This window comes from Triticum aestivum, chromosome 5A (genome assembly GCF_018294505.1).
Source record: "Triticum aestivum cultivar Chinese Spring chromosome 5A, IWGSC CS RefSeq v2.1, whole genome shotgun sequence".
Classification (NCBI taxonomy): domain Eukaryota; kingdom Viridiplantae; phylum Streptophyta; class Magnoliopsida; order Poales; family Poaceae; genus Triticum; species Triticum aestivum.
Window position 1 is genome coordinate 226,093,836 of NC_057806.1, and position 12,581 is coordinate 226,106,416.

Sequence of the window (12,581 nt, forward strand, 5' to 3'; positions counted from 1 at the left end):
ATTGGGGAGCTCCAAAGGGTAAGAGAAAAGTACACTGGAAGTCATGGCAAAAGTTGCAACAACCGAAGTGTAAGGGTGGAGCGGGTTTCCGTGATTTTCATATTTTCAACCAAGCACTATTAGCTCGGCAAGCTTGGAGGCTCTTGACAAAACCAGACACTCTATGTGCTTAACTCCTTAAATCTCGGTATTATCCTTATGGGAAGTTGGAGGACACTGTCTTTTCGGGCAATGCATCATCTTCCTGGACGACGATCTCTCATGGCCTTGATTTGCTCAAGAAAGGATTGATATGGAGGGTGGGTAACGACCAAAGCATAAGGATTTGGCGTGACAGCTGGTTACCTAGACCCTTTTCCTATAAACCTATTACATCTCGAGGAAATTGCCGGATGAGGTTTGTGTCGCAGCTCCTGAACAGTAATGGTTCTTGGAATACTAACTTGGTAGAATATATCTTTCTTTCATGTGATGTTGTGGAAATTCTGAAACTGCAAGCTTCGCCGAGGCAGGGGAAGATGTACTGGCTTGGGGACCAGGCAGAATGGGAGGTTTCTCGGTAAAGTCAGCATACAATATGGCGTTTGAGGAAATGTGTAGAGGTACTTCAGAAGCATCCAGCCATGCCCCTGATGGCTGTCGGGCGTGCTGGAAGATGATCTGGGGCAGCTTTGTACCACCTACTATGAAGAACTTTGCATGGAGAGTTGCTGTTAACTCCTTACCGACTTGGAAAAAAAGAATAAGATAGGGCTGGAGGAGTCGGATGTTTGCCTGGTCCGTGACAGGGAGCCGGAAGACAGCTTCCACGCCCTGTGTAGGTGCCCTCTTGCGGTACAGTTATGGGACTGCATGTCTAAAATCTGGCATTTGCCAAAGCTGAAGGAGTTCACCCATACAGAAGTAGAATGGCTGTTGGATGCCCTTTATCCACTTGCAGATATTGAACGTGCAAAAGTAATGCTTACTTTATGGAGGTGTTGGCACAACCGGAATGAAGTGGTGCATAATAAAGATCCAGCTCCAATGTTGGCTTCCCGTAGGTTTCTTTGTGAGTATCTTGACTCACTGATTTCAGTGTACAATTCAAACTGTACCATCCTTCAAGGTAAAGAAGTAATTTTCTATGAGACTAAAACCAATGGCGCACATAAATTGAGAAAGTGTACCTGCTGCTGTTAAATGGCCGGTACCACTGGCGGGATGTGACAAAGCTGAACACGGATGGTTCATGGACGGAGGAAGGAACAGTAGGTGCAGGTATGGTACTGAGGGATACCCTGGGAAATATTATCTACTCTTCCTGTAGAGAATTATTCAGATGCCGTGACGCGCTCGAAGCTGAATTGTGTGCTTGTATGGAAGGGCTTTCACTTGCTATCCAAAGGACGGATCTACTTATATGGTTGGAGATGGACTCACTTTCAGCGGTAAACATGGTGAATGGAAGAGAAACAGACCGGTCTGTCTATACTTCTTTGGTGGCGGAGATTAAACACTTGCGATCTCTTCGTATGACTTGTATTGCTCATGTCAAGCGTAGTCAAAATCTTGTTAGCGATTTCTTAGTTAAATTTGCTAGTAGGGAACATAGAACTGTAGTCTAGCTGGGCTCCGGCCCCCAGAAATCGTTGATCTTTGTAAGGTGGATTTAATGGTTGAGTAATACAAGTATATACCTGCAAAAAGAATATATTGAAGATGCTCTTATACTCAGTTCGCTCTTTTTTTCTTCTTCTCCGAGAGACGTGTTGGAGTTTGTGGCTATGTGCTATGGAGGAGACATCAAAACGAGAGAGAACGTGCAGGAAATATATTTCTCGTTGTCCATTTTTCCCCAAACACGCGGACGAAGGAATCACCCCTAAACCCTCCTCTCCCCGCCGCCGAAGCCGACATGGCCGTTCACCACCTCCTCCGCCGCGGGATCTCTGGTGGGTCTCCCCTCCACCCTCTGCGCGGCCTCCTCGTATCGCAGGTATACGCACAGCTCCCGCCCTCGTCCATTACTCAGCGCCGACGTGTCGGTTCCTGATTTCATGGTGGCCCCTTGTCTGACTTCCCTCCTCGAAGGAGCTCGGTCGGCGTCAGGCGAGCTCGGCGGCGGCGGGGGACGCGGTGGCCGAGCTGAGGGGCGCGCGGGAGGACGTCAAGCAGCTGCTGAAGGAGAAGTCCTGCCATCCCATCCTGGTATCGTATACACGACCTTGGATACCGAGTTTTCGATTTCGAACAGAGGAATGCCCGTGTTGGGCTTTAGATTATCTTCTGGGCAGCCAAGAAATTCTGAATTTAACATACGTGATCCTTATGTAGTCTAGGGACTGACACTGCTTTATTATGTTGTGATGAGTGCTGTAAATGCACCTGTCTGCAACCTGTCACACACGCAAGTTTTAAAATTTGCACACTGCACAGTTCCTGGTTTTGCATCTGCTTGGCCCAACATTAGCTGATGCAGCCTACAAATGCCTCTTGGTGACATGTCTGCTGAACCGCTTCTGGTTTCAGGTTCGCTTGGGTTGGCATGACGCTGGTACTTATGACAAGAACATTAATGAGTGGCCCAAGTGTGGTGGAGCTAATGGTAGCTTGAGGTTTGAAATTGAGTTAAAGCATTCGGCTAATGCTGGTAGCGCTTCTCCTCCACAGGTTCTCTTTTGTTTCATACAACGAGGGCTCTTTTTAAAACTAGTTCTACTGCAGGTCTTGTGAATGCTTTGAAACTTATTCAAGCCATCAAGGACAAATATGCAGGTGTTACTTATGCGGATCTGTTTCAGCTTGCCAGTGCTACAGCCGTTGAGGTACTTTGTGGCGCTTCAACCTATCAATGATGATCATTCCAAAAAAGTACTCTTAGATTAGCAATGATGCGACTGATTTGATTTTGTCATTTTTCAGGAAGCTGGTGGCCCCAAAATCCCCATGATCTATGGAAGGGTTGATGTTTCTGCCCCTGAACAATGCCCACCAGAGGGGAGACTCCCTGGTTAGTAATTAGTATCCATGGCCCAGCTTACTATGTATGTCGATTTAGCTTATTTCTGATCTTACCGTCTTTGTCTAGAGCTCGAATATTATACTGCACCTTTAGTTTTGCATGATATAGATCTCTACAGCATGTAGCAACAATTTCTCAGTGATGGGAGCAATAAACGATTATCTGGTAAACTTGAATGGTTATCCGTTGATTGCTGCAGATATTTCAGTTTACGGATCAAATCATCAAAACTTTAACAAACCAAATGAAGCTCTTACGTGTGTTTGCACGTGCTACTTGTCTATTCTAGGTTCTTAATATATTAGTAGTATAACTGAACTTTGATGAGAGTGGTAGAGTATACAGTCGAACTTCGTAATTCTTGCGAAGGGGGGTATATTTAACTAAAACACGTATTGAAAATTAACTCAGTTTTTGATTCTATTTATCTACCTGTTGGACATAAACTTAAGAGCTACCACATGCAAAGGACAGAACTGTCTCATGGACGTACTCTGCTTCACGCAAACATGCCTCCTGAGGATATCACATGTATTTGAATGCTTGGTTATCTGCTGTGTTTAACTAAAACATGCATTCATTAAAATATTAACTGAACGCTTGATTTTGTTTCTCCACACTGTTGAATATTGATTTATGGGCTACCACATGCAATGCGACAGAGTTATCTCTGGCCATTATCTGCTTCAGGCCGACATGCCTCCTTAGGATATCACCTGTATTTAAATGTATATTTATTTTATCTCCAAAATGTACTTGGATGCACCATATTAACTTCAGTAATAGCATCTCCGGCCGGTCTGGGCTAATTTGATCCCCTAATTTTGCACGGACACGTCCGGACAGTGTCTGCTCCACGCCCTTAATTTGTGTGTGCTCGCAGCTGTGTCCACTTAAATTGTCCAGACACATGAATATGATTGGTGGGGGTGGGCCGGATCCAACGTGGAGGGCTGCCCAGGGTGCTGGACAGCCTGACATATAGGGACAATTTGGGTCTCTCTCTCTCCCTCTCTCTCTCTCTCTCTCCCTCCCTCCCTCCCTCTCTCTCTCTCTCTGGGGGGGGGGGGGTCTGGTTGAAGATGCTCTAACCAGCATATTGATTCCACACCACTAACTTCTAATGGTAGGGCCTTTCAAGTTTTCAACAATCATGATTTTGTTTTCTTACAATATCCCTTTGTCATCCCAATAAGAGACTGTTAAGTTCCTTTTATTATCTCCAAAGTTGCATCACACTGTGCAAAATCAAATTATGACCGTGCTGTAGCATGATAGTGAAAAGTTGCATCGCCTTTGCAAGATTGAATCATGACCGTGCTGTCTTTTGTAATAAAGCAACTTTTCTTTTACAGCCAGTTTCCTTCTCAAGTAACGCAACATTTTCTCATGTTTGGTTTTTCAGTTCTACCAGTGCTAATTCATGTTTCCTCTGTGATGTAATTTAGGTTGACATTTAGAAACCAAAATATGAACTAAACTTGTATCTTTTTGATCCATGCTAATGGTATCATATATTTTTTGCCACCCTTTCAGCTGCTGGTCCGTCTTCACCTGCTGAACATTTGCGAGAAGTATTCTACAGAATGGGCCTGAATGACAAGGTACTCGGATACTGCTGTGTTACTTTTAACTCTTCAATACAGTATACTTCTGGAGTTGCTTGTCTTATCTTTTTTGTGATCTGTAGGAAATTGTTGCATTGTCAGGAGCACACACACTTGGACGATCAAGACCAGAGCGCAGCGGCTGGGGTAAACCTGAAACAAAATACACTGTGCGTAAATTACAGCCAGAGCTCATTGTTTCCAATTTAAAGATGCCTTATCTATTGAAACATATTCATGGTACTAGCTGAATGACCCATGCGCTGCTACACAGTAATAGAAGTAATAACTATAAATCCAATCATGTAGGGTAACTATTTCCGTCCATTACGAAATAGATTTAGATATATAGTAACAGCCCAGGCAACTTAGAAACCGCAAAACAGTAAAATTTTATATGAAATATTTAATAGATTATTCAATAAAACATCGCCAACACTCGTATTAGTTCCTTGCTTATGCGCATCCTACAAAATGACAATGTCAGATCGCTACTTTGCTGGGTGCTAACAAGACCGAAAGTTATTCTTCTACACTGAAAGTGTCATTTAGCCATATCAATTCAATTGTGATTTTTTGAATGAACTACAAAAAATGAGCTATATTCTTATCACCGTCATTAACTTTTCTATCACAGAGCTTATATGTTCCTACAAAGCTGTTCTTCTTGGTGCCAGCATGTACAGCATCATTATGTTCTGAATGAAGAATGTTGTGAACCTTATATCATATTGTTAGCCTGATTGGTTGTTATGCTTGACTTGCCAGAAAAATGGACCTGGTGCACCTGGGGGGCAATCTTGGACATCACAGTGGCTCAAGTTTGATAACAGCTATTTCAAGGTGAGATTCCTAATTTGTAATATGCTATAGAGTAATAGCTGCAATCATTATTATCTTACAGTTATATAACACATAAAATTTAGGATGTCAAAGAACGACGAGACGAGGACCTCCTAGTTCTGCCTACTGATGCTGTGCTCTTTGAGGATTCATCATTCAAGGTTAGTGACGATTCTCCCATTGCAAAACATCTGTAGCTGATTCTTTGAACATAATTTTGTGTGCTATCATGGTTGCAGATTTATGCTGAAAAGTATGCTGAGGATCAGGATACATTTTTTGAAGACTACGCTGAAGCTCATGCTAAATTGAGCAATCTGGGGTCTAAGTTTGACCCTCCTAAGGTAGATGTGATTAAGAGAACCATTTATAGAACCAGGACATAATTAACCATATTGTAAGGTCGTGCTGACTCATTGAAATGTTGCAGGGTGTATCACTAGACTAGCCAATACTTGCTGCTGATGAACTGCATTTTGGTGAGTGAAGATGACAAGGCTCTGTTTCTTGCAACTATTTTCGAGGTGTAACAAATTCGGATCCACCGAAGCAGTATTTTGAGTTGTGTGCTCCATTACCAGAAATAAAAGCAGCATTGGACAGTTCCCCGACCGAACATTTATGATACTTACATGTTGTATGACACTTCAAGGTGATCAAATATAAAACAATACTATCAGGCTGTTGCCCCTTTGCGATATGTCTGGAACAGAACGGTACCTAGCAAGCACACTATGGGATATTTTATTTATCTTTTTGTTTGATGTTTGATCATACAACATACCAACCATCCTGAAGAGGTGAGCTCATTTCCCTCTTGGGAACCCCAGGATAGCCTGAATCATGTCTCCCAGCTTGCCTTCAAGCACTCCTTTGAGGATCTTGAGCCTTGGTGCCGAGTAGGGCGGGTACCTAGCCCTGGCCTCCCCGGCGAAGCCTCGGTTCATGACTGCCTTCCTGTGGCTGAAAGCATCAAAGCTGAACTTCCCATGGTAGGAGCCTGTGCCGCTCTCCCCAACTCCTCCAAATGGCAGGTATGGGTTTGTGAGCTGCAACATCGCAGAACAATGTCAGCATTCTCACTTTAGTTCCCTGTAAAATTCGCATGTTCCAGACAGGGCCTTCTGCTGATTACATGTATGCTGGTGTCATTGAAGAGCATTCCTCCTGCAGAAATGGCCCCCTCGAACTGGTTCTGGAGCTCACTGTCCCTGGTGAAGAGGTAAGCTGCAAGTGGCTTAGCCATTGAGTTGATGAGACCAAAGCTTTCATGGATCTTGTCAACCTGAAAGAAAAAGAGAACATTCGACTCAGATGCACATCATGTACCACCAGTAATCTCCTGTGCTTTTTTTGAGGGGAATCTTATGGGTAAAAAATGAAGTAATATTCTCTGAATCTGAGAGAGTTGGCTCTGACCGTGATGATCGGAAGCAAGGGCCCGAATATTTCCTCCTTCATGATGGCGGAATCGAGAGGGACATCTAGGAATATTGTAGGGGCGATCTTCCTGTGGTACGATGAAGAAACAACAGAAACAATATGTGAGCAGATCAACCAAACGCATTATGCGCATGATGGTAATTTGCTAGAGTTGGTAATGTGAAGATGGAATCCACTCACAGCTGCTGTTCATCCCTGTGACCGCCGAACACGATCTTGTCGGAGACCATCTCTTCGTCCATCAAGCCCTTGAGCCTGCCAAAATGGCTGGCATTCACGACGCGGGACAAGTCCGCTGATAGCAGTGGATCCTTCCCGTAGAACTTCTCCAAAACTTTCTTTAAAGACTCGAGCTTCCAAGTTATGTTCAACGAAAAGTTAGGATTCATCACCCTCGTAAAAAAGAGAGGGTTAGAACTGTGCAAACAAACATATATTTGTGTACCAGCTTTGGGGCAAAAGCCTGTGTGGTTATGATGAAATCAGGAGCAATGCAGGCCTGGCCATTGTTGCAACCCCACTTGCCAGCAGCGATCCTCTTGGCAGCAATCTTTGTAGGAAAATAATAATTAAGAAACATGAGTTAGAAAAAAAAGGGAACATCTAAGAGAAGGCGAGCTTTTTTTTCTCCGTGGGATTTTGGCAATGATCATTCGGACTGGGGAGGATTGATTTTACGTGGAGATCGACGTTTGAATCGACAACCACCGGGCATTTGCCGCCGAGCTCCAAGACGACCGGCGTCAGATGCTTCGCCGCTGCGGCCATCACGACGCGTCCGACTCTACTGTTGCCTGCAATTTTTCATCGCAACATGCCGTTGGTTGGATGCAGGCGAGAAGAAGGTTTCGAGCTTCATCGACGGCCGTCGACAAGAACTGACATGGAGATTGGCACTGACCTGTGTAGAAGATTTTGTCCCACTTGTGGTTTAGGAGCGCGGTGGTCTCCTTGACGCCGCCCTCGATGACCTTGATGCAGGTGCCATCGACGAACCGCGGCAGCAGCTCAGCCAGCAGCGACGACATGGCTGGTGCCCCCTCAGACGGCTTCAGCGCAACGGCGTTGCCGGCGGCGATCGCACCGATGACCGGGTCCAGGGACAGCACTGAGATGATCGGTAGACATGTCGTTTGGAACGCATGAATTTCATGGTTTTCCCCATTTGAAATCAGACACAGTATGAAGAGCAAGAAGATAAAAATATCACTTGAGCTTCTCCGCAACAAAAATTAATTATTACAGCTGGATCTCGAGCCAATTTTCTTATATGTCCAGCTGCAACTGGTAAATCACTTTATCATCTAGTGTCATAGGATTATTACTAGTAGTAAACTTCTTGTTTTGAAATCTATATCTATATCTATATCTATACCTATTATTACAGGGAGGTGATATTTTTGGTTTCGTCTCGTTTTGTTTGATCCACTTTAATTAATTTCACGTACGCTATTTGGTTTCGTTACATGCCACCCGTTTTGGCCCAATGGAGGAAGCCCACCTGACGGAACACTGTGGTCCACGTCCGAAGAGCTGGCAAACAAAAAAAATAGCCGATGGCAGGGTTCGATCTCATAACCCGCTAACCGGCCACACACAGTTTGTCCAACTAACCCAGCTAGAGATATGAGAAAATTATTTTTCTCCCATTGCAATACACGGGCCTTTTTGCTAGTAAACATACAATTTTAATAAAACGGTAATGCACCTTTCTCTTCATAAGATGGTTGGATGTTAATCCAAAAGTATAACGTGACTCAGATTTATGAAGACATAAACTTCTAAATAGACAAATGTTCCCATCATCCGGGTGAAGGAGACGTTGCTTATGGTTCAAAGTGTATAAACGTGACATTTTGCATGGTAGTACTAGGTAACAATATGGCTGAAATAGAGACATTGCTTATTTTTAAAATGTCGTAAAGTGAAATTTGAAGTCGCTAATTGTATGTAAAACGACACATTTTGATAACTAATATAGTTTCTGTTAAGTTATTTTTCTTACACATGCTTTCTAATTTAATCTGTGTTTGCGCACAATGGTCGCAGCCTCTTTATCCATATAGAGCGCGACCGATGGCCATTCGAATCTGCTAGAGTTACTGTTAGCGGGGGGTCAAAATATGGCAATATTCTTTTGAAGGGGTAAAAGTGTTTAAATGTGTTGAAAAGTGACATGCACATTGAAAACGATGCGTGGTTAGTTGTACTTTCTCAGTACCAGTGCATAAGTCATGTTACAAAAACCAAATAATCCCAAAACACTTAGACGCGGTTTATTAACTCTCACCTCGTTTTTTATTTCTTGATTGACATGAATAAAGGAATTAACCAATAAGAGACGTGACGCATGTATGTTTTTAATGACTTAAGACTACCTAACACGGCATGAAGTGGCCAGTTCATTGCATGCAGTGTTATTAATTAGCAAATGAACTTTAAGTTCTCTTGTTTTTCCCTCCGCCTTGATCATAGTGCACAACGTAAGATGACTTATGCACTGATACGAAGGGAGTACTCCCTCCGTCTAGGTGTGTTAGTCACCTTACGAAAACCAAATAATCTCAAAACACTTAGGCACGGTACATTAACTCGCTCCTCGTTTCTTGTTTAGTGACATATCAACCAATAAGAAATGTAGGCCATGCATGCTTTCAATAACTTAAGACTATCAAACATGATGACTTAGAGGGTGCTTGGATTCAAGGGACTTATTTTAGTCTAACAAAAAATAGTCTCTTTAAAAGGCTAAAACTAAAGAGGGGCTAAAACTAGTCTTGAGACTAAAATATTTTAGTTAGGGGTACCCCTACTAAAATGTGAATTAGTCCTCTCTCTTTTCATTTAACTCCCCTCCTTTAACACATGCGAGTTCTGGATTGGAGGATTTGAAGGATAATAAATGCTCATTAACTTAATTTTAGTCTCTTTAGTATTTGGATCCAAGCATGGATGAGGCTAGCAAGTTTTAGTCTCACTACTTTTAGTCATGAGACTAAAATGTATCCAAGCACCCTCTTATACACCTAGACGGAGGGAGTACTACTAATCCAGTTGTGCATTTTATCATGTGTAAAAAATAGGCACTCGTAAATGATGATTATGTTGTTGGCTAAAGAGTTGTCCAGATATCTCTAAAAGAATAAAAATGAAAAAGAAACAGATATACAGTGCATGAAAGACGCACGGTACCAGACAGGCGTAATGCACGAAAGATACATGACACAGAAGAAAATAAATGAAGCTACATTTCATTGATGGCTTTGTGGCCGTCAACCAACAAACTATCTGAAACTGAGCCATCTCAGCGAGATGCACTATTCTGGCAGCGCAGGAAGATGGAAGTGATTTGTAGAAGAGCTGAAGATACCAAAGTATAAATGCCGACAGCGACGGAACGAAACCCAAACCCGCAGGACGGCAATCATGTACACCACCCTCCGTTCTGCAACAGTGAAGTAGTGGGGATGCCTACGTGGCACTTCATTACGTGCACACCAACCACAGTTATATGCCAGGCGCATTTACCCGCAAAAGAAAAAAAGAAAAAAAAGAGTACATGCCAGCCGCATGAGCATGTGTGGCTGAGCAGATCATTCCCATTCTTATAGTACTTACATCTCATGGCTCATGCACACATGTTGCATGCATGCACCAGCTAGTGGCTGTTCCCAGTTTTTGGGCAACTTTTTAGTTGATGATCTTCCTCTGTTTATATTCCCTTTAATCAGTATGATCCAGTTTCATTTTAAATTTAATTTGATGCCTCCTATACACAATGAAATTAGTAGCGCACGCCTGAAAGCTTGTTGAATGGCATTTTAATTTATCGCTAAACAATTTTTTCTGTCAACTTAGGGTTCCATGCATAATGAACTTACAGAGAGGGTAGTTCCAGGCGGAGATGACGAGCACGAGGCCGAGGGGCTCTGGCGTAATCCTCGCCGTCGAGGGGAAACTCATGAGCTTTGCAGGAACCTGAATCAAGGGTACGTCCCTATTCGATCAATGCTTAATAAGATAATGGACATTGTGTGATATAAATCTGCAAGTGGTTAGCTGCTGCGGGTACAAGAGCATGATTGGTTTTCTATCAATAGGTTTGTGTACAGTGTAGGCTTGATAGCTGTAGAGACACTGTTGATTAAGCTATCGACATCTCACATCATATCAAGGTACTAGTGAATCGACAATGATATACCTTCTGGGGTTTCATCCATTTCTTGAGATTCTTCAAGGCAAACAAGCACGACGACTTGATCAGAGATAGCTGCCTCATCAAAATTCACAATTGACAAGAGAACAAATAACATGTGAGTAAGCATGTGACCAGCTACGAGAGTAAGCCCAGTGCGAAATAGATAAATAAACCAAAAAGCTCAAATAATACATGAACTTTCTTTTTGGAGTTGATAACACATGAACTTGACAGACCGTTTTTTGCGTGTGGTATTTAGTTTCAGGTGATCCGAGAGAAACGAAGTTTTGCGGAATTTGATTTCGATCTGTGGGCAGATGCTTAAATAATTGGGCTTACGTGTATACACTGTGCATGTATGATTGATTTTCTTCCATTTTAGTTGGTGCCATAGTTACATGACACCATCCGATTGAATTTAAAGAAAGAAAAATAGGGCTGTGAAATTATAGTAGTACTGTATGACGAAGCGAGTTGTGAATCGAACATGCAAATAGAACAGACAGGGACTTTAAGAAGCCAGAAATTTCAGATCAGTTTATCAATCTAGTCGACCCAATTAATACTCCTCCCTCCGTTTTAAATTACTTGTCATCGAAATGGATGTATCTAGAACTAAAATAAATCTAGATATATTCATACCTGCGATAAGTAATTTGGAACGGAGGAAGTACCTAGCAAGGAATCTCAAAAAAAAAAAACAGAAGAAGGAACCCGCGAAGATCTTATAACAAACTAATCCAACGTATGAATATGATCGATCGTAATCGTAGCGGAGAAATTAGGACGCGTGGATGCTGCTTGACGTACCTCGTGGACGTGTGCTTCGGTCTTGGGCTTGCCGAGGTCGGCGTGGAGGGCGTCGCATATCTCCGCCTCCATCTCCGTGGCCATCCGCAGAACCCCTCGCAGCTGCGCCGCCCGCCACTCCGCCGGCCTCGTCTGCCCCGCCGCGAACCTCTCCCGGAGCTCCTGCACAGCCGCCGCCCGGGACTCCACCATGTTATATATGTAATCTAGCTAGCTCCTGGTGAATTACCTGCAAGCAAGCCAGTTAGGTCGGTGATATGGAGGGAAGGAGGAGGCTGGAGGTGGTTTGTCTTGTGGAGAGATGAGAGACGTGCTTATATATGTTTGACGTTTTGTTCTAAAAAAAAATGTTTGACGTTTCTACAAGATTTTTGTTTAAAGCGGTTGGTCGCTCTGTTTTGCTCTTATCGCTTTGTTCGTTTGATCTTCTCCGATAGTCGGATCAGCACCACCCGTCCTTTGAAGATTATGATGAAATTAATCATTGCGGTCATGTCAAAAAATATATAGAGATTAACCATTGTGGTGTGCAAAAGTAATACTCTCATTGATTTAAAAAAGTAATACTCTCTTTCAATTCATTCAGTTTATGATACTTTCCAGAATACACATTCCTAACCCAATAATGATGATTCAAAATATCAATAGGTCCGAATCCTTTATTTCAACACATGAC

The 12,581-nt window shown here is 43.0% G+C and overlaps 2 protein-coding genes across 3 annotated transcripts; one reads left to right on the plus strand and one right to left on the minus strand.

The window, feature by feature from the left end:
* Nucleotides 1-1,722: 1,722 nt before the first annotated feature.
* Nucleotides 1,723-6,154, plus strand: LOC123102836 (probable L-ascorbate peroxidase 6, chloroplastic/mitochondrial). 2 transcript variants are annotated; one of them, XM_044524270.1, is made up of 11 exons: nucleotides 1,723-1,978; nucleotides 2,074-2,190; nucleotides 2,512-2,632; nucleotides 2,707-2,807; nucleotides 2,905-2,992; nucleotides 4,541-4,608; nucleotides 4,695-4,781; nucleotides 5,380-5,454; nucleotides 5,538-5,615; nucleotides 5,694-5,798; nucleotides 5,885-6,154. In XM_044524270.1, the coding sequence occupies exons 1-11, from the start codon at nucleotides 1,898-1,900 to the stop codon at nucleotides 5,900-5,902; spliced, it is 939 nt and encodes a 312-aa protein (XP_044380205.1). In that variant the 5' UTR covers nucleotides 1,723-1,897; the 3' UTR covers nucleotides 5,903-6,154. The 2 variants fall into 2 exon arrangements, with proteins under 2 accessions (XP_044380205.1, XP_044380206.1); XM_044524271.1 differs by having other exon boundaries at nucleotides 1,748-1,978; nucleotides 2,092-2,190.
* On the minus strand, nucleotides 4,369-12,203 carry LOC123102835 (aldehyde dehydrogenase family 3 member H1). The gene is made up of 10 exons (XM_044524269.1): nucleotides 11,906-12,203; nucleotides 11,099-11,167; nucleotides 10,779-10,875; nucleotides 7,799-8,005; nucleotides 7,576-7,691; nucleotides 7,343-7,447; nucleotides 7,078-7,250; nucleotides 6,874-6,964; nucleotides 6,590-6,739; nucleotides 4,369-6,503 (listed from the first exon to the last, which is right to left on the minus strand). Exons 1-10 carry the CDS (start codon nucleotides 12,095-12,097, stop codon nucleotides 6,261-6,263), a joined length of 1,443 nt encoding a protein of 480 aa, XP_044380204.1. The 5' UTR covers nucleotides 12,098-12,203; the 3' UTR covers nucleotides 4,369-6,260.
* Between the last annotated feature and the right edge of the window lie 378 nt (nucleotides 12,204-12,581).

Bases quoted from the DNA above. Each gene is read 5' to 3' on its own strand.
- LOC123102835 (XM_044524269.1), bottom strand. From the start codon at position 12,097: ATGGTGGAGTCCCGGGCGGCGGCTGTGCAGGAGCTCCGGGAGAGGTTC. The intron at 7,448-7,575 runs GTAAAATCAATC...TTTCCTACAAAG, and splicing joins ATTCAAACGTCGATCTCCAC to ATTGCTGCCAAGAGGATCGC. The intron at 6,740-6,873 runs GTCAGAGCCAAC...TTTTTCTTTCAG, and splicing joins CCTTGCTTCCGATCATCACG to GTTGACAAGATCCATGAAAG.
- LOC123102836 (XM_044524270.1), top strand. From the start codon at position 1,898: ATGGCCGTTCACCACCTCCTCCGCCGCGGGATCTCTGGTGGGTCTCCC. The intron at 2,191-2,511 runs GTATCGTATACA...TTCTGGTTTCAG, and splicing joins AGTCCTGCCATCCCATCCTG to GTTCGCTTGGGTTGGCATGA. The intron at 4,782-5,379 runs GTGCGTAAATTA...TTGACTTGCCAG, and splicing joins AACCTGAAACAAAATACACT to AAAAATGGACCTGGTGCACC.